General features: G+C 39.5%; 2 protein-coding genes across 2 annotated transcripts; one reads left to right on the top strand and one right to left on the bottom strand.

Annotated features, from left to right (window-relative positions):
• The first annotated feature begins 603 nt into the window (after nt 1-603).
• pus7 (pseudouridine synthase 7) lies at nt 604-15062 on the top strand. The gene is made up of 17 exons (XM_061721094.1): nt 604-735; nt 920-1045; nt 4369-4665; nt 4761-4845; nt 5884-6006; nt 6123-6267; nt 8071-8182; nt 8297-8374; nt 9233-9361; nt 10441-10566; nt 10667-10728; nt 10826-10986; nt 11218-11344; nt 11748-11849; nt 12742-12871; nt 13044-13135; nt 13534-15062. The coding sequence occupies exons 3-17, from the start codon at nt 4379-4381 to the stop codon at nt 13668-13670; spliced, it is 1896 nt and encodes a 631-aa protein (XP_061577078.1). The 5' UTR covers nt 604-735; nt 920-1045; nt 4369-4378; the 3' UTR covers nt 13671-15062.
• A 204-nt stretch (nt 15063-15266) lies between these two features.
• On the bottom strand, nt 15267-18383 carry LOC133443826 (endonuclease domain-containing 1 protein-like). Its single transcript, XM_061721095.1, has 2 exons — nt 18045-18383; nt 15267-17238 (listed from the first exon to the last, which is right to left on the bottom strand). The coding sequence occupies exons 1-2, from the start codon at nt 18336-18338 to the stop codon at nt 16633-16635; spliced, it is 900 nt and encodes a 299-aa protein (XP_061577079.1). The 5' UTR covers nt 18339-18383; the 3' UTR covers nt 15267-16632.
• Nucleotides 18384-24984: the final 6601 nt, after the last annotated feature.

Genomic DNA, 24984 nt, shown 5'->3' with positions numbered 1-24984 from the left:
AATAACAGTGCAAAATAAAAGTTGACACGACTCGAAAAACTATGTTTCCTTCAGAAACCGGTCTGGAGCTACCATTGAAAATAAAACCTACAGGCCAAGAAGTAACACGGCACAACACTTACTCGTTGCTCTTTCTCATGTTTTTCGTGAAACATTTTATAAATCTTTGTTTTTTGTAGGGCCAATTTCTCTCGTGACCACAAGCCTAACAGGCAACCAAAACATGTTCAAAGGGATTAGGAGGAAGTCTTAGATTTATGTAATCCTGACCCTTATTTAGATTATCAATGTCAGCACTTGACTTTTACAAAATCTTATCCCAATGTGGAATAATTTTAACGAAAAGAGAAAATATTGTATTTTAACATTAATGTAAATAATATTTTGCTATTGCTGTACTTCCAGTATTAATTCATTACTCCCACTTGTATCTCCTAAAGACATTACAGGACAGTCCTCTCTTAGCCAAATGACAATCAGTCTAACTACCAAATCCCCTCAAGTCTCAGTTGATGGTCTCTTACTGCATTTAATTTACTTCAAATACTATAAAGTTCATAAACCGATGTCAGTGAACGCATCTTATCCCCGTGATTGACAGGTCGTTCGGCCAATGGCTGCACCGGGAGGGCGGGCTTTAGGGCAGGATATGTTTCCGGAATCACATACACACGTGTGAAGAAAAACGCTGGCATCCACTGTTGTTTCTGCTGTATTGAAACTCGCCAGATGCAGGTGGGTAACGATGTAATTTTGGCCTAAAAAAAATAAAAGCATGATTTGCTTTGTTTAAACTGACGTTTCGACATGCTTTTGCCTCTTGAAAACGGTTACCCTCGCCGGCAATGGTAGCTAGCTTGTCTTGCGATGGGCTCTGCTAGGTTTTGAGTAACAAGCAATATGTAATTCTGTCTTTTAGTGCACTCTTCAACCTTGGCTGCTTAAAGACATCTCAGCGACTTTTTGAACGGTGGAAGACAAGAAGACTTCCCCAAATTTGCAGGCGTTCCCTACACCCCTTTTTATTTTCCAGGGCCTATAAACAGTAAGTCATCGTTTTCTGTTTGAATGCTGTCAGCAAGATGTGTTGTTATTAGCCTGCACATGCCTCTGCTGCAAACTTGCATTGTTGACACATTGACAAGCTGTGAACAGTTTAAGATTTCTGTTTAGATTCAAGCACATGAGTTCTATCATGTCATCAGCTGCATCACAGCATTAATGTCCACTCGTGTATTGATCAGTTTGCAAAGGCTGACTTAGTTTTAACTTTTTAGCCAGGTGAAGAAATCTAGTAGTCGACTGGTCTAGTATTTTTTGACTTGCCAGTCCCTGTAAGAAATGCTCAGGTCACTTTTTTTTAAAATTTTCTTTTAGTGTCCTTAGGGCCTGATTTACTAAAGTTTTGCGTGTGTAAAAACGTGTGCAAACTTGACAGCACCCGCAAACCAATTTGCAAGCTGATCTACTAACAGCGTGCAAAGAGGACTGCGCCTCTCAAATGAGCAAAATAGCACACGCTGTTCATTTAATACAGGGGTCACCAATCCTGGTCCTTGAGGGCCGGTGTCCTGCATGTTTTAGATGTTTCTCTGCTTTAACACACCTGATTCTAATTAATCCTCGTTACCAGCTTGTCATCAAAGTCTGGATAGTTCTGTTGATGACACAGTCACTTGTATCATGGTGCAATGAAGCAGGGAAACATCTAAAACCTGCAGGGACACCGGCCCTCGAGGACCAGGATTGGTGACCCCTGATTTAGTACTTTTGCCCTGATGAATAATCAATATGGGGCGTACCCGCCAGAAAGCGCTAAATACTGGGAGGGGAAAATGCAAATAGGTTCATTTAGCAAGCCTGAAAGTAATTGCGGGGATTGTGATTGCATCTGTATTTAATACGTTCGAAAGGAAGGTGCTAATCTGCCCAGCATTACGCACCGATGGCTGCTGTTATTGTGGCAAGGAGGCGACATCGCCAAAATCAAAGAATACGCAGAGAGTGAGTCTTTATTCTGCTGCATGCTATTTTAAAAATGGTTGCACAAGTTTTATTAAAGGCCACTTTTTCTTTAGTTCTTCGCCTTATATCTTGCCACCTTCTTTTAACCTCTTCTGCCGTTCTTTTTGTCTTACCAACTGCATTTATTCTATCGCAGATTTTCTCCCATATTGCGTTTCTTTTGGTAATGTTTAAATTTCTTTGCTGTAGTTCATGAATGTGTTTATTTGCCTCTTCCGCTAATATCTCTTAACTCCAACTCGTCAAATTTCATTTTGCGCTTGGACTATCCTGCTTTCCATCCAGACTCTCCATGGCGCAAACCGTAAGACACGCAACACCTCATTTAAATACTGCGGTTTGCACCTGTTATCAATTGCGCAAGCATTCTTAGTTGATCACTCGCAAAACACACAACAACAGCACGTGCCAACTTTTTCAGTGCACACGCAATTTAGTACTCTTTATTTAGGATCTTAGTAAATCAGGCCCTTAGAGTGGATTTCTGAACTGCTGCAAGAACAGGAGATGCACTGATCCGCACGCTCAGTTTTGGTATTTTCACTATATCAGTTGATAGGATAGTCAGATAGTTTTGGCTGGTATTGAGCAGGAAATGCATCGGCCAAAAAGACTCTAAAGCAGGGGTCTTCAACCCTGGTCCTCGGGACCCCCTGTGCTGCATGTTTTAGATGTTGCCTTGCATCATCACATCTGATTCTAATAAATGGTCGTCATCAGCTTCTCATCCAGGTCTGCACAAGTCTGTTAATGACAAGGTCATTTGTATCACGATGTGCTGAAGCAGGGAAACATTTAAAACATGCAGGACAGGGGGTCCTGAGGACCAGGGTTGAAGACCACTGCTCTAAAGCAGGGGTTCTTAACCTTTCTGACCTTGGGGCCCAATTTTTTCAGAACAGAGTGGCCCGGGGCCCGTTAAATATTTACACTGTATAGCAGGGGTATTCAACTTTAAGAGGTCCATTTAGAGAAAATTTACTCAAGCGAAGGTCCAGAACATCATAATAACATCATAATAAATATATATATATATATATATTCAAGTAGCCTCATAGTTGTATCAACATCTGCATCTGACTGTTATATTAAAAAAGTACATATTTGCCCATTAACATGTGTAACTTCAATTACACATTTTTTCTCTTAAAAATAAAATTTATTTTATTTTTCAAATGCTATCTTATTTTATTTCTTTACCAGCAGTTTGAATTTCCCCTTTTCTTTGTTAATTGTCTCAACACATTTTTATAATAAATTAATATAAACACATCTTAACAATTGAACAGTTTTGCAGTTTCTCTTTCTTCCCCTTAATCTTATGCCCTCACTTTCTGTCGTTCAGTGAGAGAACTGAGCTCTAATTTCTCCTGCCAGGACTTTAAATCTGGGCTGGATGGTGTCAGGTTCTCATATGCATGTAAAGGTGCTCATTGATGAGCCTGGAACGATATTTAGTTTTAATTATGTTCATTGTGGAGAAAGCTGCTTCACAGCTGTATGTGGACCCAAACATGTTTTAAACATGTCTCTGGCCGCTACAGCCGTGTCACTTTCCGATGCTTTTGAGAAAGCCCGAACAACAGTCCAGTCCAGCAGACACGTCAGCCCACACATCTACAATCCTTCAGCAGTAACGACGGAGCCCGCAAGCCCAAGCGGCACCGACCTCCCCGGCCGCGGGGACGCGTCAGGATAAATGATCACCCCGCGCGCAGCGCTCGCTCGCTCGCTCTGGGTGCAGACCCAAGTAATCGATCCCTGATCCTGGCGGATCTAAACCTACCTACTCATTACTGCAAAATGAATGATTTTCTCTGTAAAAACACACTATTTCTCTTACTATTACACGTACAGCTAGCTGAGTGTCTTCTCCTCATTTGGTTGGGAGTTGCTATGCAGTCCCGCGGCCCTCGCGGCCCACACGTACAAAACTGAATTTTTTTTCGCGGCCCACTAGATGGCGCTCGCGGCCCAAGTGTGGGCCGCGGCCCTATGGTTAAGAATCACTGCTCTAAAGCACCCCACACCCGTTAGTAAGCACAGCATAATATGATGATGAAGTGGAGCTGTGAAAGACAGTCTTGAGTTGTCCGGCATCATAATAGTATTTCCATCCATTTTCCCAACCGGAAGAAGAAGAAAAAAACGGCATGGAAGGAAAACAGAAAGATCTGTATTGGCAAGTTAGACATTTTTAAGAAAATTGGAAATCTGAATTGCCAGAGAAAATTCACTTGCAAACACCTTTTACTTTGTGTATGCAATTAGTGGGTTGTCCTTCCAGTGCGTTTATTTACTTATTCTCCTTAAATCAAACTTTTTCTTTCTCTGTTTTTACAGCTTGACTCTGATGGATGAATCCGAGACGGTATCGCTCCAAGCCCAGGTTGGAGACAAGAGAGGCTGTCCAGAGGAGAAGGAGGAGGAAACGCCATTAAAGAAGGCAAAAGTTGAGAGTGATCATGAAAATGGGGGTGCTGCCAACCAAGATGAGGAAGAGCCCGGGGGACCTAGTGATGGAGAGGAGGAGGGTGAGACCTTTGCCGACATGATGAAGCATGGACTGACGGAGGTGGATGTGGGCATCCTGAAGTATGTCAGTGACCACGAGGGCTTTTCAGGAATCCTTAAAGAAAGGTCTGCTTGTGTCCTCGACTCTGCAAAATATTTAAATGGTTGCTTCAAACTGATTTGGTTGGCTTAACAAATTATTTTGTTTTGTTTATTTTCAGATATTCTGATTTTGTTGTACATGAAATCAGCAAACAAGGCAAGATAGTGCATTTAGATGACCTCTCTGTCCCAGCAGAAACTGAGGTAAGATGCCAGTTCTCTTTTAATTAAAAAACAAAAAAAATCTAACATGTCATGTCAGTCGGCCAAAAGAATTCATCAGTAAACCCTCAAAATTAGTTTTCATACTTGTTGAATCCTTTCAGAGATGAAACAAGTAGATATCCACCAATCGACTGGCCAGGGACTGGATTTTTCAGCTCGATCGGTAAACGCCAAGTCAACCTCCAGTGTGTTACTGATTCCATTATGATCTGTTTTGCTCATGCACCATATGTACAGCAGCATATTCAACATGAAAGTGATGTGCGCACACCCAGGAGTAAGATGTTAACGTGGAAATAATTCACTTTGTAAACCAAAGACTGAAATATTATTGCGTAAACGACCAGCAGCTTCACCTCATAGGTTTTCTGAAGAGCGGTTTTCAGGCCTCTTCTATTCTCATAATGTGGGACGACGTGTTGTAAATGGGCAAACGGGCCCAGCAAGGCCACTGGAAATGCCCACCTAACATCAATCAATGTGTGCTGTGTCTACGAGCTCCTTCATCTGATCCACACCGGCCGAAGTGCTGGCAAACATGTAAAGCAAAATGTCCTGTTTCGAATGTCGTTTCTATGGTGAAATCAGAGAGTACTGCTGCGTTTAGGCCAGGGGTGGGAAATTCCTGTGTCCTGCACATTTTACATGTATCCCTGCTTACTGGAGGGGAATTTATATAAAACAATAAACTTTATATAAATGTACATTTAAAGTTTATAGCCTACTGTTTATTATGAGGATACCAAAACATATATACACTGTAGCAAATTACTTTGACTATTTCTACTATTTATTTGGCAATAACAATAAAAACAATAATATAACAAATGTCAAATAATAAAAACCAACAAAAACTTGCAGTCGGTGCATCCCTGAAAACAAGCCTTTTGTACGATTTATAAATCTACATTTATTGATTTAAAAAATGGTCAGAAATGCAATGTTAATACTGTTAGCAAAACAGACATGACATAAATCTTTCATGTTCAACCCCGCCTGACTATTTTGTGTCTTCAGTCTCAGGAAGATCCAGTGACTGACCAACCAACAACCGAATGTGACGTTTTAACCGAGGAGCAGAAAAAACAGCTCGGGGAGCTGCAGCTCTTCAAGAATAAAGAGGGAACTGTGTCTATTGAGGTGCATTTGAAGGACACTATCCCCTCTTTGAGGACAGGGAACATTTAAAATAAGTGAACAGATGCCTTTAAGCTAACCTTTCTCCATGTTTCTACTCATCCATTTAACATTTATAGGTGGTAGATGATACAAAGGAGAAGCGGACGCTTGTCCACAAAGCCATAAAGACTCAGTTTCCTGGTATAGAAACAAAGACGGAAGAGAAAGAAGGGCGCAAGTTCATAGTGGCCTACCATGCTGCTGGAAAGAAGGCTTTAGCAGGTATGTGGAGAGAAAACAAGCCAGGTTTTTTCAGCGAATGGGAAATAATTAAGATAAAACTATATTTATATTTAAAGAATGCAGAAAGGGAAGATCTTGTTGCATGCTCTTTTCTTTTGCACATATGCAATTTTCAGTGATATATGCATTTAAGGATGCATGCACCTATGCATGGTCAAAACACCTGCATGGTTCTTCTGTCCCCTTTCACCCCCAATTTGCAAGATTTTATTTATTTTTTGGTCATGGAACAGGAAGGGATTCAAATGAGCTTTTTCCACCAAAGTGGTTCCAATGCTGGTTCAGAGGCGGCGACTAACCTAGAACCAGTTATCTGAACTAGTGCTATGCTGGCCCAAAAACTCCGCTTGAGTAGAAGCAAGAACTGGTTGCATTGGGTTTTAAGGGTGAGATCATCCTGGCATGACAAAGCATTAGGCGGTTTTTCGATTAACAGCAGCTCTGGGATAAAACCCAGTAGGCTAGAATTATGGTAGAGCCGACCTCCTCCTCGGGCCCTTCAGCTACCATGCCTCCTTTTACTGCTCCTTTCTCCACTACCAGTAGTGCACCTTTTTTTTGCTATTTGCTAGCCACCGAGAAGTAAAAAAAGGAAAAACGAACTCAACGGTGCACTGCGATGTTGATTATGAGTGAGGCAGACAACGAGAACAGTTGAGATGTCTGAACATGTCATCTCCTGCCTACAACATACCAAGTCAGCACCACCTACTACTCGGCAGTTTTTCTGGGCCGTGTTGAAGTACGCAGCTCATGGCAAGGGCAAGTTTTTTTTGGAGGTTCCCAAAACTACTTTGATAAGGGAGACACATGGCAGCAATATAAAATTGTCACACAACCATGCAAATGGAAACCAGGTGACTACTTCATATTTGTGTCGAGCTAGTTCAAAATAAACTAAGAAAAGGTAATTACCAAAGAATGAACATGAAAAATCACACACCAGCAGGAGGCCGTCTTGTGGTTTTGACCAAAGCATTTGATGATTCAGTGGCATACCAGCCATTCTGACAAAAACACATTCACTGCTAAACAAAGAAGAGTAGAAACTGCTCTCCTTAAAGATAATAATGATAGACTACTTAACATAGAATTGAAGTGCAAGGTGGAGAATAAGAACAACTTCAAATATGATAAAATCGACAGTCAGTGTTTTTTGTGAGATGCTTTTAAAGCTTTCCAAAGTTGAACCAGTTTTGAAATGGCTTTAGTACCAGCACCTGGTTCAAGTTGGTCGAAAAGAGGTTAAAAAAAAAATCAGGAGAACCAAAAAAAAGGAGAGAAACATAAAAGAAAACACCCTTTCTGGATCAGATCATTTAGTAGCAGAATTCCACTCTCAGACCCATGCATGAGATCTCACCCATGGCAACCCGGTCATCAATTATCTCTTTCTGAGTAACATTATTCTATCCTCCTTTTGCTCTTCTCTTGTGGCTAGAAGTCAAAACAACTACAGGTAAGTGCTAATTCTCTACACGGCACAGGGACTTTGGTTTAAATCCATAAGCAGTTAGGTCTCTGTAACTATATCTTGTTTAAAGCTGTAATACCAAACTATTTTCTCTTTTCTCATCTCTTCATAGCAGTCTAGTCATTGGATCTGAAAGTCCTTTCAAATCCTGATTTAAAAACTAATGCAGGCACACTGTTAGGAAATATTTGCAAGTAAAGTTTTTGCAAATAGCTTGAATATTGGGACGCTTGTGAATCTGTTGTATATTGGAAAAATATTCGGCCACTGTTTCTTATTGCAACTTTTTTTTTCTCTCTCCACAAAAGCTCCAAGGAAACACTTTTGGCCCAAAAACCGTGGCAGTTTCTGCCACTTTGTCCTGTACAAGGAGAACAAAGACACCATGGATGCTATTAATGTGCTTTCAAAGTTTCTCAGGTTTGGATGTGATCTTATTAACTTTATATGCATGCATATACATGCAAACAGCAGAATGCAGTGTCCTACTGTAGTGAAGAGCTCTTGCATGTGTTTTTCTGCTTGTCTTCTCAGGCTTCGACCCAACATGTTCTCCTACATGGGAACCAAAGACAAGAGGGCTATCACTGTGCAGGAGATAGCTGTGCTCAAGTGAGTGTATAGTGCTTTCAATATATCATTACAGTGACTGGTCTGCATGTATTCTTACATTTTCTGCATAATATTATTCAAATAGGGTCTCTTACCTTTTTCAAAGTCAAATGATATACAATATAAATTGAAATCTGTGAGAAGGAACAATACAAACTCGGTGTTGGTCCATCGGGTACCACGAGGTGAAGAAGCGCTGCATAACAGCTGTGGACTGTTAGCTGCCATTTTAGTCAATGAGTGGTCCCACCCGAAGCACATGGTTGATGATGAGCCAAGACTGTTTAAGCGCTCTGCTGCAGCAAATCTGCGTCAATTTACACACAGCAGATCAGGCCAGCAGGAAGTCAGACACAAGAATAGCATAAAACTGAAAATGAGCAGGCTCCAACTCATACATGGACATTACATGAACCCATGAAGGCAGAGGATATTTAATTTATTTGGGGCTTTGAAGAAATTTCAAACGCATACAAGGAAAAGTTAATTTTATTGGTCAAGAAGCACATTTTGACACCATTTATCCTTTTTATTTGTGTTTATAACGGAGAATGAGAAATCGTGAGAAATGCATCTTTAAAACAGCAGATAACCCCATTACTCCCACTTGGTGTCAAAACCTTCAGGTAAACTTGTGATCTCAAATATTTAGCTAAAAGGGCTACTCTCCGAAGTAAAACTGCTATACAGCTGGTCCGTGGTGTTTCTGCTCCTGGTGGGACCCAGAAGTTGGACAGAAAGATAGTCTGGGGGTCTTGTTAGGTCAGGCTTCTGTTGTTATCAGACACGTGATTTCTGGCGGGTCAGCTCTCATGAACAAGAAAAATAATCAAAGTACTTTGTTCACTCTTCACGTAGGATCACAGCAGAGAGGTTGGCTCACCTCAACAAGTGCCTCATCAACCTTAAGCTGGGAAACTTCAGCTACAAAAACCACCCCCTGAAACTGGGGGAGCTGCAGGGAAACCATTTCACTGTGATCATCAGGTCAGCAAATGTTACATTCATTCTTGCTTTGCCATCTTTTTTTTTTTTTAACTGTTGGTTTCCTGTAATTGTGCACATAAATCAGGAGTATGACGTCCTGAAATGTATGAAACCTCTTTTTCAAAGGGTGGTTTTAGCATCATGTTGTGCAAATAATTTGCAGCTCTCTTTGTGGCAGTACATACTGAGTCACAGTCATTTATTTATGTCAGACTTGTCAAACTCAAGGCCTACAGGTCAAGTCCGGCCAACCACCTCATTTTAGCGGACTCCCGAGAACATGTAAAAATAATTATGTTCTTACAGTGCAATTCTATACAGATGTGGAGACGTATATTCACCATAATGACCCACAATACAGCTGGACTTCATTAATTGCACCATGATGGCATCCACCCACGGAATGGCAGCAACATTTTTGTGTTTAAGTAATGGATTTAGGACAGAAGTGTGGAAGAAAAGAAAAACTTAAAAAGTGAAGATAATTTAAAGATAAAAGGGAAATAAAACATGTTTCTACCTAAAGGAGACAAGACAGTTTTTTTTTGTTAAGGCCAATTTGTCTGCCTGTTAATAGTTAAAGGCAGAAGCAACTCATAATTAAAGCTGCAAGCAGCCATGAACGGGCCAAACAAACACAAACGTTGTTCAGACCTGATATTATCATGAGTGCTTGATGTTCTGTTTAGTGTGCATGCGTGCGTGTGTTTTTCCTCCTGGCATAAAAACGTGTCCTTACATCTGTATTGATTGGTTCACGGCTGGCTGCTCTATATTCAAACAGCAAAGCTCAACACTCCACTGTCAAAGACTGAGGAACACACACATATATATATACACACACACAGTACAGACTAAAGGTTTGGACACACTTCCCCATTTGTTTGAATGAGAAAGTGTGTCCAAACTTGTGTGTACGTGTACTTCTGTTCATATGTGATCTGCATGTTGGGACCTAAACATCTTGAACTGTCAAAATTGGAAGCAGTGAAAAATACGGTCCGTTTTGTCTTTGTTTTATAATAAAACATCGATAGATGATAGTTTTTCTCTGTTTTATCGTGGTATTTGCTTTTCAGGAACATCTCAGGAACAGATGAGCAGGTGCAACAGGGCATGACATCCCTCAAACAGACGGGCTTCATCAACTACTACGGCATGCAGCGTTTTGGCACCACAGCTGTGCCAACACAACAAGTTGGAAGGTGAAGTGGCTGTGCAAGTTATGACGGGATGGTAACGATTACGACGCAGCACTATTGGACTGTGAGCTTGAGCTTTTCTCCTCCGTCTTCTCAATATCAGAGCCATTCTGAAGAATGACTGGAATCAGGTGGTGGATCTGGTTCTGAAACCTCGTCCCGGAGGTAATCCAGACCTTTTTATCCTCACTCTTGTTCTGATTGAGTCTGTGAAGTGAGTCAGTGTTTTAAAGCTTTCTTTCATCTGGATGGCTTCCCGCAGCGGAAAAAGAGTTTCTGGTGCGCTGCAGGGAGGAGTGGGCGAAGACGCAGGACCCGGAGGCAGCACTGAAAAAGCTGCCCAACAAGCGATGTGTGGAAGGACAGCTGCTTCGAGGCCTGTCCATGTATGGCAAGAAAAACATCGTCACGGCCTTTGGACTGGTTGGTTTTTCTACTATCAGTGATGTCAGGTTGAAAATAACTAAATGACGAGCCTGTCACAGTCCTCACACTCAAACTACAACTGTTCTGCTGTAGCGAAACACAAAAGTTGCTTTCAGTGTTGCATAAATGGGAAGTGTGTTCATGTGGCATTACTAAAGGTCAGATTTGATTCTGTCCCCAGAAGACTCTTGATCTGTTTTTTCTTTTCTTTTTTTCCCCCTCTCTCAGATCCCTCGCAACAACCGCTTGATGTACATCCACAGCTACCAGAGTGTGGTGTGGAACACCATGGTGAGCCGCAGAATCGAAGCCTTTGGCCTGAAGGCAGTGGAAGGGGATCTAGTGCTCAGAGGAAGTAATTAATTCACCTTTTTTTATTAGTGGCCCAACATTGTGCTTTATTACCTGTGAAGGCACTTTGTTTTCTACAGATTAGTAAGAACACAACACATAGGTGCATTTTTGCGACTTATCTGGATAAAAGAAAACTAATTTAAGGTGGAAGTTCAGGCAGAACCAATCGTTGCTAACTGTTATTGATTAATAGATCAGTTCAAACTGGCAAGTTCTTTGGACAAAACAAAAAAATCCAACAGTTGTGCCTGAAATTCATAAAACTAAGTGGTTTTGTGGATTATATTATTTTATTGATGAATTTTTGGCTCATTTGTTTGGTTCACTAAGTGCATTGATGCTGCAGAAGTTAGGGAAAGGCATTGATATTTTATTTTATATTTGTCTGTGTTTTGCCCCTGAAGCCAAAGCACATCTGTTGTCTGCTGAGGAAGCAGAGACTCACTCCATCCATGACATTGTGATGCCTCTTCCGGGGTTTGACGTCATCTATCCCTCTCACCACGGTAAGATATACCGCACCTTTGAGATTGGTGTGGTTTTTTTTAATATTTGTTTGTTGTTGGTTTTTTTGTGTGTGTGAAAGTCAAACTGCTATGTTAATATGACATAGCAGTTTGACTTTTGACCTTTTTTCTTTTTTTTTTCATCATAAAGTACATTTGCTGAAATCGATAGATATACCAAGTACCTGAATTTTCAATTGGGAAAAAGAAACAATATAAAAGAAGATTTTTGTGGCTGAACACCTGAATTGTGGAAATTTGTAGCTGAGGGGGAGAATTTCTGTGCATTAATGGCATTTGGGATGGGGAAAAAAAGTTGAAGAGCAAATGAGAAAAAGAACTCTGAATTACTGGGATGAAATATGAAAATTGATTAGGAAAAAAAGGGGAAAGATTTACTTTGTAAATTCATACATTTCCAAAAAATGTTGGAAAGTGCAATTAATTTCACTGGTTTACATCTTCATACATGGGTGCATTGACCTCTGTCAACTGCTCAGGGTTCAACTAGCAGGGAAATAAAGGTACCTTATCTTCACCCCCCCCCCCCCCCCCAAAAAAAAACAAGACTGATCCTAATTTATTTTAAGCATAAGTTTGCAAGTGAAGGTATTAATAATTTCTGATTCTATTTCTGCCAAATTTGTTCATTTATTAAGTCGAAATGTCTGCGTTTTGTTAGTTCATTAAGTCAGAAATGCTAACTTTTTTTTCCCCTGCACATTTGAGTTTCATTTTAACAATATTGTTTTTGTTTTTTTTCATATTACCACTCCATCTTCCAGTTTTATGTATTTGTTTATTTTTCTCAAATGTGTCTAGTATGTTGTTGTAGGAGATGAAATGATTCCAGTTATTCATTCATTGATATTCTTGACTACATCTTTATCAGTTGGTGAAGGTTACAGAGAGCTGCTGACTGCAGACGGGCTGGACATCGACAACATGAGACACAAAGTGAAGGACTACTCTCTGGCTGGAGCCTACAGACGCGTCCTCATCAGACCCACCAACGTCAGCTGGTCAGCTCTTCTCCCTCATACTTTCCATGAAATATCCTCTCAGGCTTTTAACGGTCAAATACAGACTTGTGCTGCCCTCATTTACTGCTCTGACTTTAAAGTTTTAATGAATGAATTACTGCTGTGCCAGATTTCAGAGCTGATTTGTGGTCTTTGTGGCTGTTGTGAACAGGGAGGTGAATCACTATGACGACCCCAGGATCTCTCTGGTGCATACCGATTTTGAGAAATTGGAAAATAAAGCTGCACCTGTCTTCAACAAAGGTAAGCTCAGTCTAAGGCCTGCTGTGAACTCAAGTAAAAGTCTTATGTGAAATTCAGGGGCATATATAACTGTTTATTTTCATGTGTATTCATTCTACTATTATTATTGTTGAGTTCCAAAACACACAGTCTGACCGGAGAAGCTCAGAGGTGTAGAAAAGATGGAAATATTTTAAATTGTTAAAATTAGCATAGATATACGGAAAAAAAATTGAAATGTTATGCTGAAGGCACAATTTAGCTATACTCTAGCAGGCTGCAAAGTAAAAATAAATAAATAACTGGAAGGAATTGTATTATTATTTATTTTTTTATTTTTTTTATGAGAAGGAAAATGTCAACTTTTGTCTTTTATTTGGATGATTAATACATACGGCATAATCCCCCCCTGTCAACAGAGGGAAAGTATCGGGGTCTGCGTATGGAGTTCTCCCTGCCTCCCTCCACGTACGCTACCATGGCGATCAGAGAGGTCCTGAAGCTGGACACCAGCATCAAGAAACAGACGCAGCTCAACACCACCTGGTTCAACTGACCCAGGGCACTCGCAGACATCGTTCTCCTCCGGCTGCTGACTGTACAAACTGTTTTTAAGTGCATTATGTGTACATGACAGAATAATTTAGTTCTATCTGAACTTTAAATGAGTTTTTTTCTTTTTTGATAAGTATTAAGAACAGTTGAATATCATACTTTTTTTTTATGATTTTACTTTTTAAAAGTTTCTGCACTGCAGAGACTAAGTACAGTTCAACAACGACCATTCAAGTGAACCTGTTTTGGTTTTCAGAGGACATATGAACGTATATGATTGTTCCTTGTAGCTTTGGACTGTGAGAACTCTTCAAGAGAGAGAGAAATTAAAACTGTCAAAGTTTTAAAATAGTATGCGTGGATGATTGTCTCTCATGAAAGCGCAACATTGAAGTATTTTAATCATCTTTTTCCGATGATAAAGTGTTTAGATGCGGTTCAGTAGTTGTTAAACTTATGTCCTTTGAGGCTGTCCTACAAAGATGTTTATCTACATAACGTGAAAAAGATCAACCTGAGCTCATGTAAGTTCTCTTACATTGAACGGTTATTTTGTCTTTATGTTTACTAGGAAGTCATATCTGACTCGCTGTACAAAATGTGACCAGAGACCAGATCTAAATGAATAACAATAGAAAAAGAGAGGTACATTTTGTTTTTTACACTCCACTTTATTTTTAAAATATGTTTTTGTAGTTCAAATCATGGGACAGCTGACAATCTAAATGTCAACAAACCTATCAAAATCTTCTTTTCACTGATTCAGTTTCTGGAAAGCACATAACTATTCAAGTTTATCTCTCGTCAAGTGTGTGTTTTTTATTTTTGTTTCCCCCCAAATTTAGAGCGTAATTATCTTGTTTTCTTGCTCAGATATTTGACTGCTTTTCCTCAAAATTCTGTCCAGCTCGCCAATGCCGTTTCTGCATTCACTGATGCATGTAAAAATGTCCTGCTTGAGATGCTTTGAAGTAAAAGTCCTACACAACAGAGCGGTCACAGCACCATACATGGCACTTTATTATTTTTTGGAATAGTGTAGTGTAGTGTTATATCACAGAAATTCAAGAACGGTTTCATAAGCTTGCAGAAGTAGGTCTTAGATTAGAGAAGGACATTTGTACAATTGATAGTGAGTGCAGAAACGGTTGTTCAGTGGATTTGTCCTTCTGTTCACTTTGTGCCACTTATCCAGATCCAGCTCACAGGGGAGCAGCTTAACCAGACTTCATTCTCCCCAACCATGTCTACTAGCTCTGCAGGAACACCAAAGGTGTTCCCAAACTAACTGAGATGTAATTTCTCCAGCTAGCTTTGGGTCTGCCCTGAGAAAAATTCTGATTGGACATGTCTGGGACACCTCACCTGTAGTTACTCTACTCCGAACCCATCCTATAACAGAGTTCCTTAACCCTTAGGGTTAGCCCAGACAACCCTGGTAGAAAACTTAAATTCACTATCTCATTCTTTGTCTCACTACCGTCCGTTCATAGCCATAAATGATGTAACATCAGGTGATTTTTTTAATTAGGGAGGATCCAAGGTAGTGTTTTTGTTTTCAGTACTACTACTACTACTACTTTGTGTGTTTTTTTTGTTTTTTTTTAAGCTCATATTGCATTAAAACTGTCAAAGAATGATTGCATCATTACCAAAAGCATGCAGCTCTTACCAGGGTTTAAGACCCGGCAGCTGAAAAACTTAGCTCTCTTTTCACCACAACATTCTATTACATCTGCATGCAAATCTCCATCTCTTCAATCCCCACTAGTAAAAAAAAAAAGATGCACTAACTCCCCCCTTGAAGCAGGAACTGATTCCCAACCCAGAGCATCCTTGTCTGATTGAACCATCTCCTTAGGCCTGGAAGTGCTGATCTTCATCCCAACCCCTTCACACGCTGCTGCAAACTGCCTCAGTTACTGCTGGAGGTCTCTTTGTGGACGGCGGTAAAACTACATCATATACAAATAACAGGGATGCACTCTTGAGCTCTCCAAACTGGAAACCTTTGGCCCCAAGACTGGACTTAGAAATTTACGATGCATCAGTGACAAAGGCCGGCCCTGGTAGAGTCCACCCTACTGAGATGCAAACCAGCTCTCACTCTGGTTGCACAGGCAAACGTATGATACCCCCTTACTCCTGAAGTCTCCACTGAACATCATGAGGGACTTGGTTGTAACTCTTCTCCAATCCCATAACAAACACATGAGTGGTTGCGGTTTGAAGGTGAAGCGCAGTACATTTCCACAGAGGCAGGGACTCTTCGTGTTGGGGCAGAGTTTTGAGTTAAAGCAGTGTATTATCTGAGTGTGGACGTAAAGAGCTCTACTCTTAAATCAAAATATTTTGCGCTTATTTATGGGCATGGTGACACCCTCCCCATGTGAAATGAGAAAATAAAGTGCAGAGTAGTGCTGCAGTTAACAGGCTGTATAAGGAAAATGGTAAATGCTGGTCTAATCTGTCTGCTGAACAAAAGGTCTACAGAGGCAGGTGTCATTCACAGTAACCATGGCGAGGATCAGTTAACTTTAACGATAAAGCAAGGAGTACAACCACAAGTTCATGATGCAATTATCTCATAAACCTTTCCAAAGTTTGTTAATGTGCCATCAAATGCAGACGTGCAGTAGACGGTTATATCATGAAAATGAAATAGTTTTTTTGAGCTTTGAAAAAAAAACTACTCAGCTTTTAACTGGGATTAATAAATATTTTATGTAGAATAAGTAAAGTGGAATTAAAGAAAACTCAAATGCAGACAATTTGTGACGTGAAACATACTTTCACTGGCTGTGAAACACCAGCGTAGTTATTCTTTGCTAAATTATTTCAGGTAATTGAAGCAGAGTGTAGACAGTCTAAAGATTCACCTGAACTCAGATGCTAGATTATCTTTTTGAAATCATTTCTAATGTAACTATACTTAAACTAAGGAATCATCTAATTTTATCATTTTAAGATGAAATCAGTGGGCCGTTTACATTTCCAGGAGGTACACAGTTGTCGTAAAAGATCTGGAAGGAACTGCCAACGTAAGTTACCCTCTTCAGGAAGTCCTCAAGGTGCTGCACTGACATCTCTTGAACCCTGTTACTCTCCCGGTCATTAAGTCCATAAGCTGCAAACGCAGGGAACTTTGAGCGTACAGCGTACGGGGCATTGTGGTCAAAATTCACACAGCAGTAGGCCGACCACAGGTAGGTTGGTATGCCCAGGCGGTTGATGTTATGGCGGCGTATTGTGTGCCCTGAAGTGGTGACCCCAGTGACTACAAAGGCGGTGCCGCGGCAGTAGTTGTTCAGCCTCTGCCGTATGCCATGCTCATGGTTTTTCCAAGGTCCAATGTTGAACTCTCGAACCTGAGGAACGATATTGGTCAGAGTGTAAGTGGCCGCCTTGTCATCTGGGCCGGCCTGGTGCTCGTCTGGGTTAAGCTGGCCGCGTTCAAAGATCACAGAGTTGGAGTAGTCGTCAAGAACAGCTTGAGAATCTTCAAAACTCTTGTGAAGTTCTTCTGAAGGGAACTGCTGCATTTCTCTGGAGCCGGAAACCATGGAGAGCTGTGAATGATAAACATTATCTTCAGCAAAATTGTACAATTTTTGTACAATTTCCTTTACTCAGAGGTGTCAAGTAACGAAGTACAAATACTTTGTTACCTTACTTAAGTAGAAATTTTGGTTATCTATACTTCACTGGAGTAATTATTTTTCAGACGACTTTTTACTTTTACTCCTTACATTTTCATGCAATTATCTGTACTTTTTACTCCTTACATTTTAAAAACAGCCTCGTTACTCTATTTCATTTCGGCCTTTAAAAAAAAACTATCCAGTTAAATTGCTCCATCCGGATAGAGTGAATTTGGTTGTGGTTGTGGCACAGATGTTCTTGTCCAGTTTTGTTCTTACATCAGATTCCTGCAACTAAACTTGGATGTACATTCCAATAAAGGTTAGGATAAATGATAACATGCCTCTGAAGTTTGACTTTTTGCACCATTACAATACTTACAGGTAACTAGTCATCATAACTTCTGCTCTCTGAAACACATGTTAATGCTCAATAGTACACATATATGGTTCTTTAATATATTTGCATTATACTAAGATGCATTCATTTTCAATGGCTTTTGTCCTTATTGGCTTTTTTCCCCCTTACATTACTTTTACTTTTATATTTTAAGTAGTTTTGAAACCAGTACTTTTATACTTTTACTTGAGTAAAAAACTTGAGTTAATACTTCAACTTCTATAAGAGTATTTTTAAACTCTAGTATCTATACTTCTACCTGAGTAATGAATGTGAATACTTTTGACACATCTGCCTTTACTGTATACATATGGCAGTTTGCTGTCTTCCTTACCTGAGGCTCATACATCCAAGGTACATCCGCCTTTTTGTAGCCATCAGATCGCTTGAATGTGTATGCAGAATAAACAGGGATGTGGCTGAAAGTATCGTAGAGGGTGAAGAAACGTGGTTTTCCCTGGTAGAACTGACAGATCTTTTTAAATGGCTGCTCCTCGAGCCCTCTTGGTTGCGTCCCCATGTAAAAGAATTGTTTACACTCCGATGAAAGAACTTCCTGCACCTCTGCTCTTGCCATCACAGTGATAAGAAGACACACGAGGATCTGATCGATTCTGTAGGCAGTCATGTTGAAGCCCGCATACGTCTTCACAGTGGTATTTTCCTCTCTGAAATGCCGTTCCACTGTGTGATCCGTAACCATTCTCTATAGCTCATACCACATCAGGTGCACTATGCAAATCCTTATCTTATTCAGTTTTCAAATAGCCAAGACTTGCCATGTTTGAAAAGCATCTAACCAGGCTCAGTGTCAGGCACAGGGAAGATCTGCTCTTACGTCACTGTAATGCAGCCAAAGGATGTGAATCTGCAGTCGGAGTTGGGACTACAATGTTTAAAAACAGAAGTCCTGATCATTCTTTTTAAATAAATATTTAAAACACTAATATACACTGGCAGTTTAAACAATAAAATTATATGAATCCCTTAGTTTACCTTAAAGTGTGATCTCATTCTCATCTAAGTTACAATAAAATACCAAGTCAGTGTGCTTAAGCTGATAAAACACTTTACTTATATACTTACATAAAAGCTAAATAAAAGCTAAATAAAAGCTTTTGGATCTAATTGAGGAAATGAGTTGGAGTTGTGGTTTAGAGCTATTTTTGGTAAAAGATGAACATTTTAAGCTTGCTGTTAAGAATAAGCATTTACGGATGTGCATGATGCCTCTCAAAAAGGACAGAGAGGTCAATCTACCAGAGATGCTAAGTGTGTTAGCATCCATGAGTCCACAGCTTGACAAACTGGCTACAAATGGAGGGATTTTGGTACAATGACTTCTCTTCTTAGAAGTGGCTACACCCCTGAGACAAATTTGCACGTGATGGGGCTGGAGATTGATCCAGTTACTTTCTGTTTGGAGGGCAACCGACTCGACCCGGTACACCGCGGCCACCCCTAAACCTTTCCTGACGTGTTCCGTTGAATCCATATTCATTAAGCACACCAAACAAACCTTTGCTTTGCTACACAATCAGACAAACTGGAAACCTCTGAAATCATGGTGTCTGTCTCCTGAAATCTCAGGAGTGTGTGACTGCACACCTCCTGAAAACAAGCTGGATGTGTGGCACCTGAGAAACTTTCAAGTGGAATTTTTTTAAGATCACAAATAATGAGCTTTTAATTGAGGTTTGAATACGTGTTTATAATGTTTCATGTTAGGTATATTTACAGAGGTGTGTGTTCGAATCATGACTCAATCAGCTAACTAGAATTTGACCTATTGTGTGAATAATTTTAACCTCGTGGATAAGTTAGTAAAGATTTCCACATTTGCTTGCTTATACAAACAGGCTTTGCTTTGTTACGTCGCAGCTGGAATGCTCTTCTGCCCCTGTTCTCTCCCATTGTGTTACCCAGACTGCATTGCTTCTGGGAAATGGAGGGAATTGTTTGTAATTGCTCTGCCTTTATTTTCTTTTCTGCAACTAAGGTCTTGCATGTTTTCAAGCCACAGAAAGGACTGGAATGTTTCTCAGGAGCCTCCTGTTCCCATAACAACAGGTTGATGGTGGCATGACCTCTGTGGAAACAAACTCTTCCTGTTTACTATTTGAACATCTTCCTATTTACACAGTAACTCCATGCTGACCTGGCAGTGCCCTTTCACCCACCAAGCCATATTAAAAAAAGAAACTTTAATTACACAATTTGTCCAGCAAATTCTGGAAATACTGGAAATACATATAAGATACGTGCTGTGAGCCAGAATACAACTGTGACATGAACTATGTTTAACTCTGTTTTGCATCATTGCCGCCAACATTTTCATCTTCAGGGGCAGCTGATCTAACAACACTACAGTGTCATTTTACACTCTTAATATTCACATGTAAAAGCATTTGAATGGCCTTCCTCATATCTATTCAAGAATATTTGCCTGTATTTGCAAATTGCAGTATCAACATACTCTATGAAAATTAGTGAAAACACTTTTGCAGGGTAGAGGAGATAGTTTGTAAGTGGGTGATTATTTAATTAAGGGAGTTTTTCTGTCCCCAGGGTAGATTTTCAAGAAAAAAAATATTTTTAGAAAAAACAATTATTGCATTTGTTAAAGTTAGGTTGTAGTAGCTATGAAAAAAATAACTGTGTCTCAATGATGACATTTTAATACTTTTTCAGTGTGTTGAAAACTCAAATGTGCAAGAATTTCACTGTTTTGGGTTTGTCCCCAACCCAGACTTTTTGACCGCCCCTCTATAATAAAGCAATAAAAAGTGCTAAATTCATTAAAACTTTACTTTGCATTTCCTTGTAACAACTTAAAAAGGCCTTTTTCAAATTCATATAATTTATATTTGTTCAATTTGCAATTTATTTATAGTTAAATATCGCTGTCCCTCATACATCTGTCATTACCATCACACGCAACATTTTAGAGAGCAATAAAGTTTTTACAAAGAGTTATTTACATTGTTGCATGCAAATTAGATGCTCCACAGGAACATTCCCAGACATGAGGCAGAAGCCTGATCTTTTGATGCTCACATATGTAAGTAATTTGATGTTTTATACACCCTGATCTGAGAGTAGGTTTATTAGGCGTCATTACCAAACAAGTCACTAGTTGAGTATTTTAATTCATTAATAGGAGATTTCCCTTTATTTACATATATTCAGTGTACAGTGTGCCTAGCTAACCAGTTAGCTTAGCTAATCAAAAAAATTTGCCAACATTTTCTGCAAAGAGGGAGAATTGTCATTACCATCACGTGTCATTACCATCACAAAAGTGACTGTGATGGTAATGACTATCAGTGATGGTAATGACAATTTATCTGTTAATCACCTTATAACTAGAATATATTAGCTTAATTTATCATGCACTACTTTACTATGATACATAATTGAACAGTGACAAACCATAATTTACATTATTTTTGTTTGAAGATGTCAACATGGCCCCAGCTAAACCAGCTTAACGGTCAAAGAAATACAGAGACAAAATCAAGGAAGATCCTGAGAAATATCAGCAATATCTTGAAAGAGAAGAAGAGATACAAAAAAAGAAAAGAGACAGGAAAATTGAAAGCCATCTCACAATTATCAAAGCGGGAACAAAGATGCAGGAGACGACAGTGGAAAGTTAATCAAAGAAACAGTAGGGCCAGTAATAATTCTGCAGTGTCTGTACAGCCGCCCGGATGAGCCATCCAGTGTGATGTGGATCTACGAGCCAATAAGATTCGCCGCGTTTTCATTACGTAACCAAAATGCAAAACACGCCCACAACTATAAAACCGTGTAACTGCATGCGAGCGTCCGACTATCGTAGCACTGCGTGACATCAGACGCTCTCTGTCCATCTCCCTCCAGCAGCTGCCACTTAATTGAGGTTTTTGTAGTGAAATGAGGAGATATCATAGAGATAACTTCTCATTTCAACTAACTGGATCAGCCGTTCCCCATCCGTGACCGTTTCCTACAGCGCTTTCAACCGGCTTTCAACGCGAGCGACAGGAAGAAAATAGAAGCAGGGCCAACAAATGTTCAGCTCAAAACGGCGCACTGCGTCGTGCTGCGTCGCTGCGTCCAGTTAGAACAGTCCAATAGAAAATAAAGACATGGAATTGATTTTGTCGCTGGCGCTCGCTCGCATCGAATAAAGCCTGAATTATGGTTCCGCGTTAAATCGACGCAGAGCCTACGGCGTAGGGTACGGCGTAGGGTACGGCGTAGGGTATGGCGTAGCCTACGGTGCGCGTCGCCGCGTACCTTATGCCGTAGGCCAGGGGTGGGCAATCCTGGTCCTCGAGGGCCGGTGTCCTGCATGTTTTAGATGTTTCCCTGCTTTAACACACCTGATTCGAATTAATCAACGTCATCAGCTTGTCATCCAGGGCTGCACAATTCTGTTAATGACACAGTCACTTGTATCATGGTGCAATGAAGCAGGGAAACATCTAAAACCTGCAGGGACACCGGCCCTCCAGGACCAGGATTGCCCACCCCTGATGTAGGCTCTGCGTTGGTGTAACGCGGAACCATAAATCAGCCTTAACTCCGCCGGCTGGAGCTTCCACCATTTTTTCGTAGCGGTGTATCTCGTCATTCAGGCAGCCAATCAGCACAGTGCCTCATTATCATAGCCCCGCCCACTCAGAATCCCACATAGAAAATTAGGTTAGAAACGGTAAAGATAAAGACATGGCCCAGAGGCTGAATTTCCAATTTATTTAGAAAAAAACAATCAAAAGCTTGTTTTTAAGACATTCAAGGCCTGTTTAAAAAATACATTAAATGCCATAATAGATCCCCTTTAATATGGGTCACGCCACTGTTGCTGTGCATTAATTAAAATGCTACACACTAATTTGAGAGTGCTGAAATCTTTATTTTCTATTTTATCATTTTTGGATTGACACCCATCATATGGGAAATTTGAGTTGAGCATGCCAATTCTCTTGTTTGATCCTTTTTTCTGTCAGAATTGAACCAGCCGGCCCGAAGAAGATATTATTACATAAGCAATGCTGTGGTAGTTCACCAAATAATTATTTTAGTGGAAGGTTAAGTGTTCAAAAGGTGTTGTTTTTAAAAAGTAGTGTTTTCTTTATCTTTGTTGTCAAAAAAACAACAAAAAAAACACCAGTGTTAATTTTTATGTCATTACCAAAACATGTTGTCATTACCGGAATACATTGTCATTACCGTCACAATACACTTTTTGACAGAAAATGTTGCTTTTTTGTTAACTTGGGTTTTACCTCAATCATTGTGGTAATGTTTAATTGTCTACATTTGCATTTTCTGAAAAAATATGCATTGCAATTCAAATATTCTCATTAGTATGCAATATTTCATTGTTGTGACGAGGCAATATATTAAAAAGTTAGAGAGAACATGGTGTTAAAATGTATTTTAAATGTACTTACAAATATTTAGAACATGATTCTTAAAGAGCATGTTTTGTACTTACTGGAATGATTGTGAAAACTTTGCTTGTCAAATCATTTTGTTTTAAAATCAGTGTTTTGTTTTTGTGATGGTAATGACATTTTACTGTGACAACTTTGAAAAAAGCATCATAATATCAAAATGATCATGAAGTACAATCAAAGCTATGCTAAGATCTTTGTTCCAGACCAATTGATAAACCTTTTGAAATAGAAAAAACAGAGATTAAAGAACTTTTTTTTTTCAAAATTCCAAAAGTCAAAAGTGCCCCGAATTGAATAATCACCCAAGTACAGAATGATGACTGGCGTAATGTTACCTGGCAGTGGCAAAACCTTAGGCAAAAAACATTTTGTTTAAGCTAAATAAGCATAAAAGACAGTTTGATATAAGTCTTACACTTCAAATCACACTTAAGTAAAACTCATTTGTCTAATATTTTACAGTTTTTAAAGTAATAGTTATAAGGTTTAGAAAAAACCTAGACTCTACTTCTTCCACAATGTAATGAGTTTAATATAAAAAATGTTATTTTAATCACTGGTTTGCCAGGTCACTAATTTTTCATAATTTAAATGTGGTTTAATTTGATTAATATACATGATGGAACTTAGAAAATATAATGCCTGGTATTTTACATGATTTTAAGGTTTTAAAAAGTTCCTAAATCTTATCAATATATATTTTTTGAGAAAAATATAACAAAGTAAGTGGTAAAAACATCTTTCCTTTACCTTACCTAAAAGTGAAGGGCTTCAGGAAACAGCACACCGTACTTTGTACACCAAATTTGGGGAATTGTTTATTTGCTATCAAATCTGTTGAGCGATTAGATTTTCCTATTTTACTCTGCATTACTATTCCATCTTTCTCATCAGCTCATTGATGTGACAAAAGAAAGAACACAATTATGAGTCATAGACCAGATATTTCAAAATCAATCAACAATCATTTATTGAAACATTCAGCTGAATGGAGACACAACTCACCAATACAATTACAGTTTCCCAATCCGCCTGAGTCATGTCTGAACGCGGAGTGGGAAGCGCATAAACCTTTAACCCAGACCGCACTAACAAAACGTGATAAAAGCTCTAACAATCAGTGCCATACACACACAGTAGCCATCTCTTTTCCTCTCTTCCATGAATCCTTCAGGTCCCATGGATAACCTTGAGAGGAGTTGATTTTCTCTGTTATACAGGGAGCGGATGGATGCATGGAGTCATTTTCATGGAGTCCACAATATCCATTGGTGGATATCTGCATTAAACAACTGCAAAACCTTCTGTCCTGTTGCACACAGTTCTTGAACAAGAGTCCTTAACTGAACATTACATGCCTGCAGTAATTTTCCATTAACCTTAACTGCTAAGCAATCCCTTTTACAGATGCAAAAACAACAATCTTAATGCATTAGTAATTACCTGTAAAGTAAAAACACACAACTTAAATTGGTTATGTTTTCACACACATATATGACTTTTAATCTCCACAAATCCCAGAGTTTGATGAGAAGGTAAACGCTATTCTCTTCTCTGTGGGTCCAATTGCCAAGCTAAGCATAGTCGCTAGAAGTGGGCTGCTAGTCGTAGCCTTAATGGCAACATACTCTTCCTAATAACAACAAAATGTTCTTGTTTATACGTTGTGACTTATATATTAATCTTGTGTAGATATACTGTATCTATGTAAAATGGGATGCATTAAAAATAAGAATCTGGCAAATTTTGAAGAAGCACCACTGGGTGCAATGATTTCCTGCAGCAGACGAGTGCCGGATAAAACTCAATCATTTGACCAGTTTA

This window comes from Cololabis saira, chromosome 5 (genome assembly GCF_033807715.1).
Source record: "Cololabis saira isolate AMF1-May2022 chromosome 5, fColSai1.1, whole genome shotgun sequence".
Taxonomy (NCBI): Eukaryota; Metazoa; Chordata; class Actinopteri; order Beloniformes; family Belonidae; genus Cololabis; species Cololabis saira.
Note: the sequence above shows the minus strand (reverse complement) of the source record. Positions and strands in the feature narration are given on the sequence as shown.

Coding starts and splice junctions, on each gene's coding strand:
- LOC133443826 (XM_061721095.1), bottom strand. CDS start 18,338: ATGACTGCCTACAGAATCGATCAGATCCTCGTGTGTCTTCTTATCACT. Junction 17,239..18,044: donor CTTGGATGTATGAGCCTCAG/GTAAGGAAGACA, acceptor TATCATTCACAG/CTCTCCATGGTTTCCGGCTC.
- pus7 (XM_061721094.1), top strand. CDS start 4,379: ATGGATGAATCCGAGACGGTATCGCTCCAAGCCCAGGTTGGAGACAAG. Junction 11,850..12,741: donor CATCTATCCCTCTCACCACG/GTAAGATATACC, acceptor CATCTTTATCAG/TTGGTGAAGGTTACAGAGAG. Junction 12,872..13,043: donor AGACCCACCAACGTCAGCTG/GTCAGCTCTTCT, acceptor TGTTGTGAACAG/GGAGGTGAATCACTATGACG.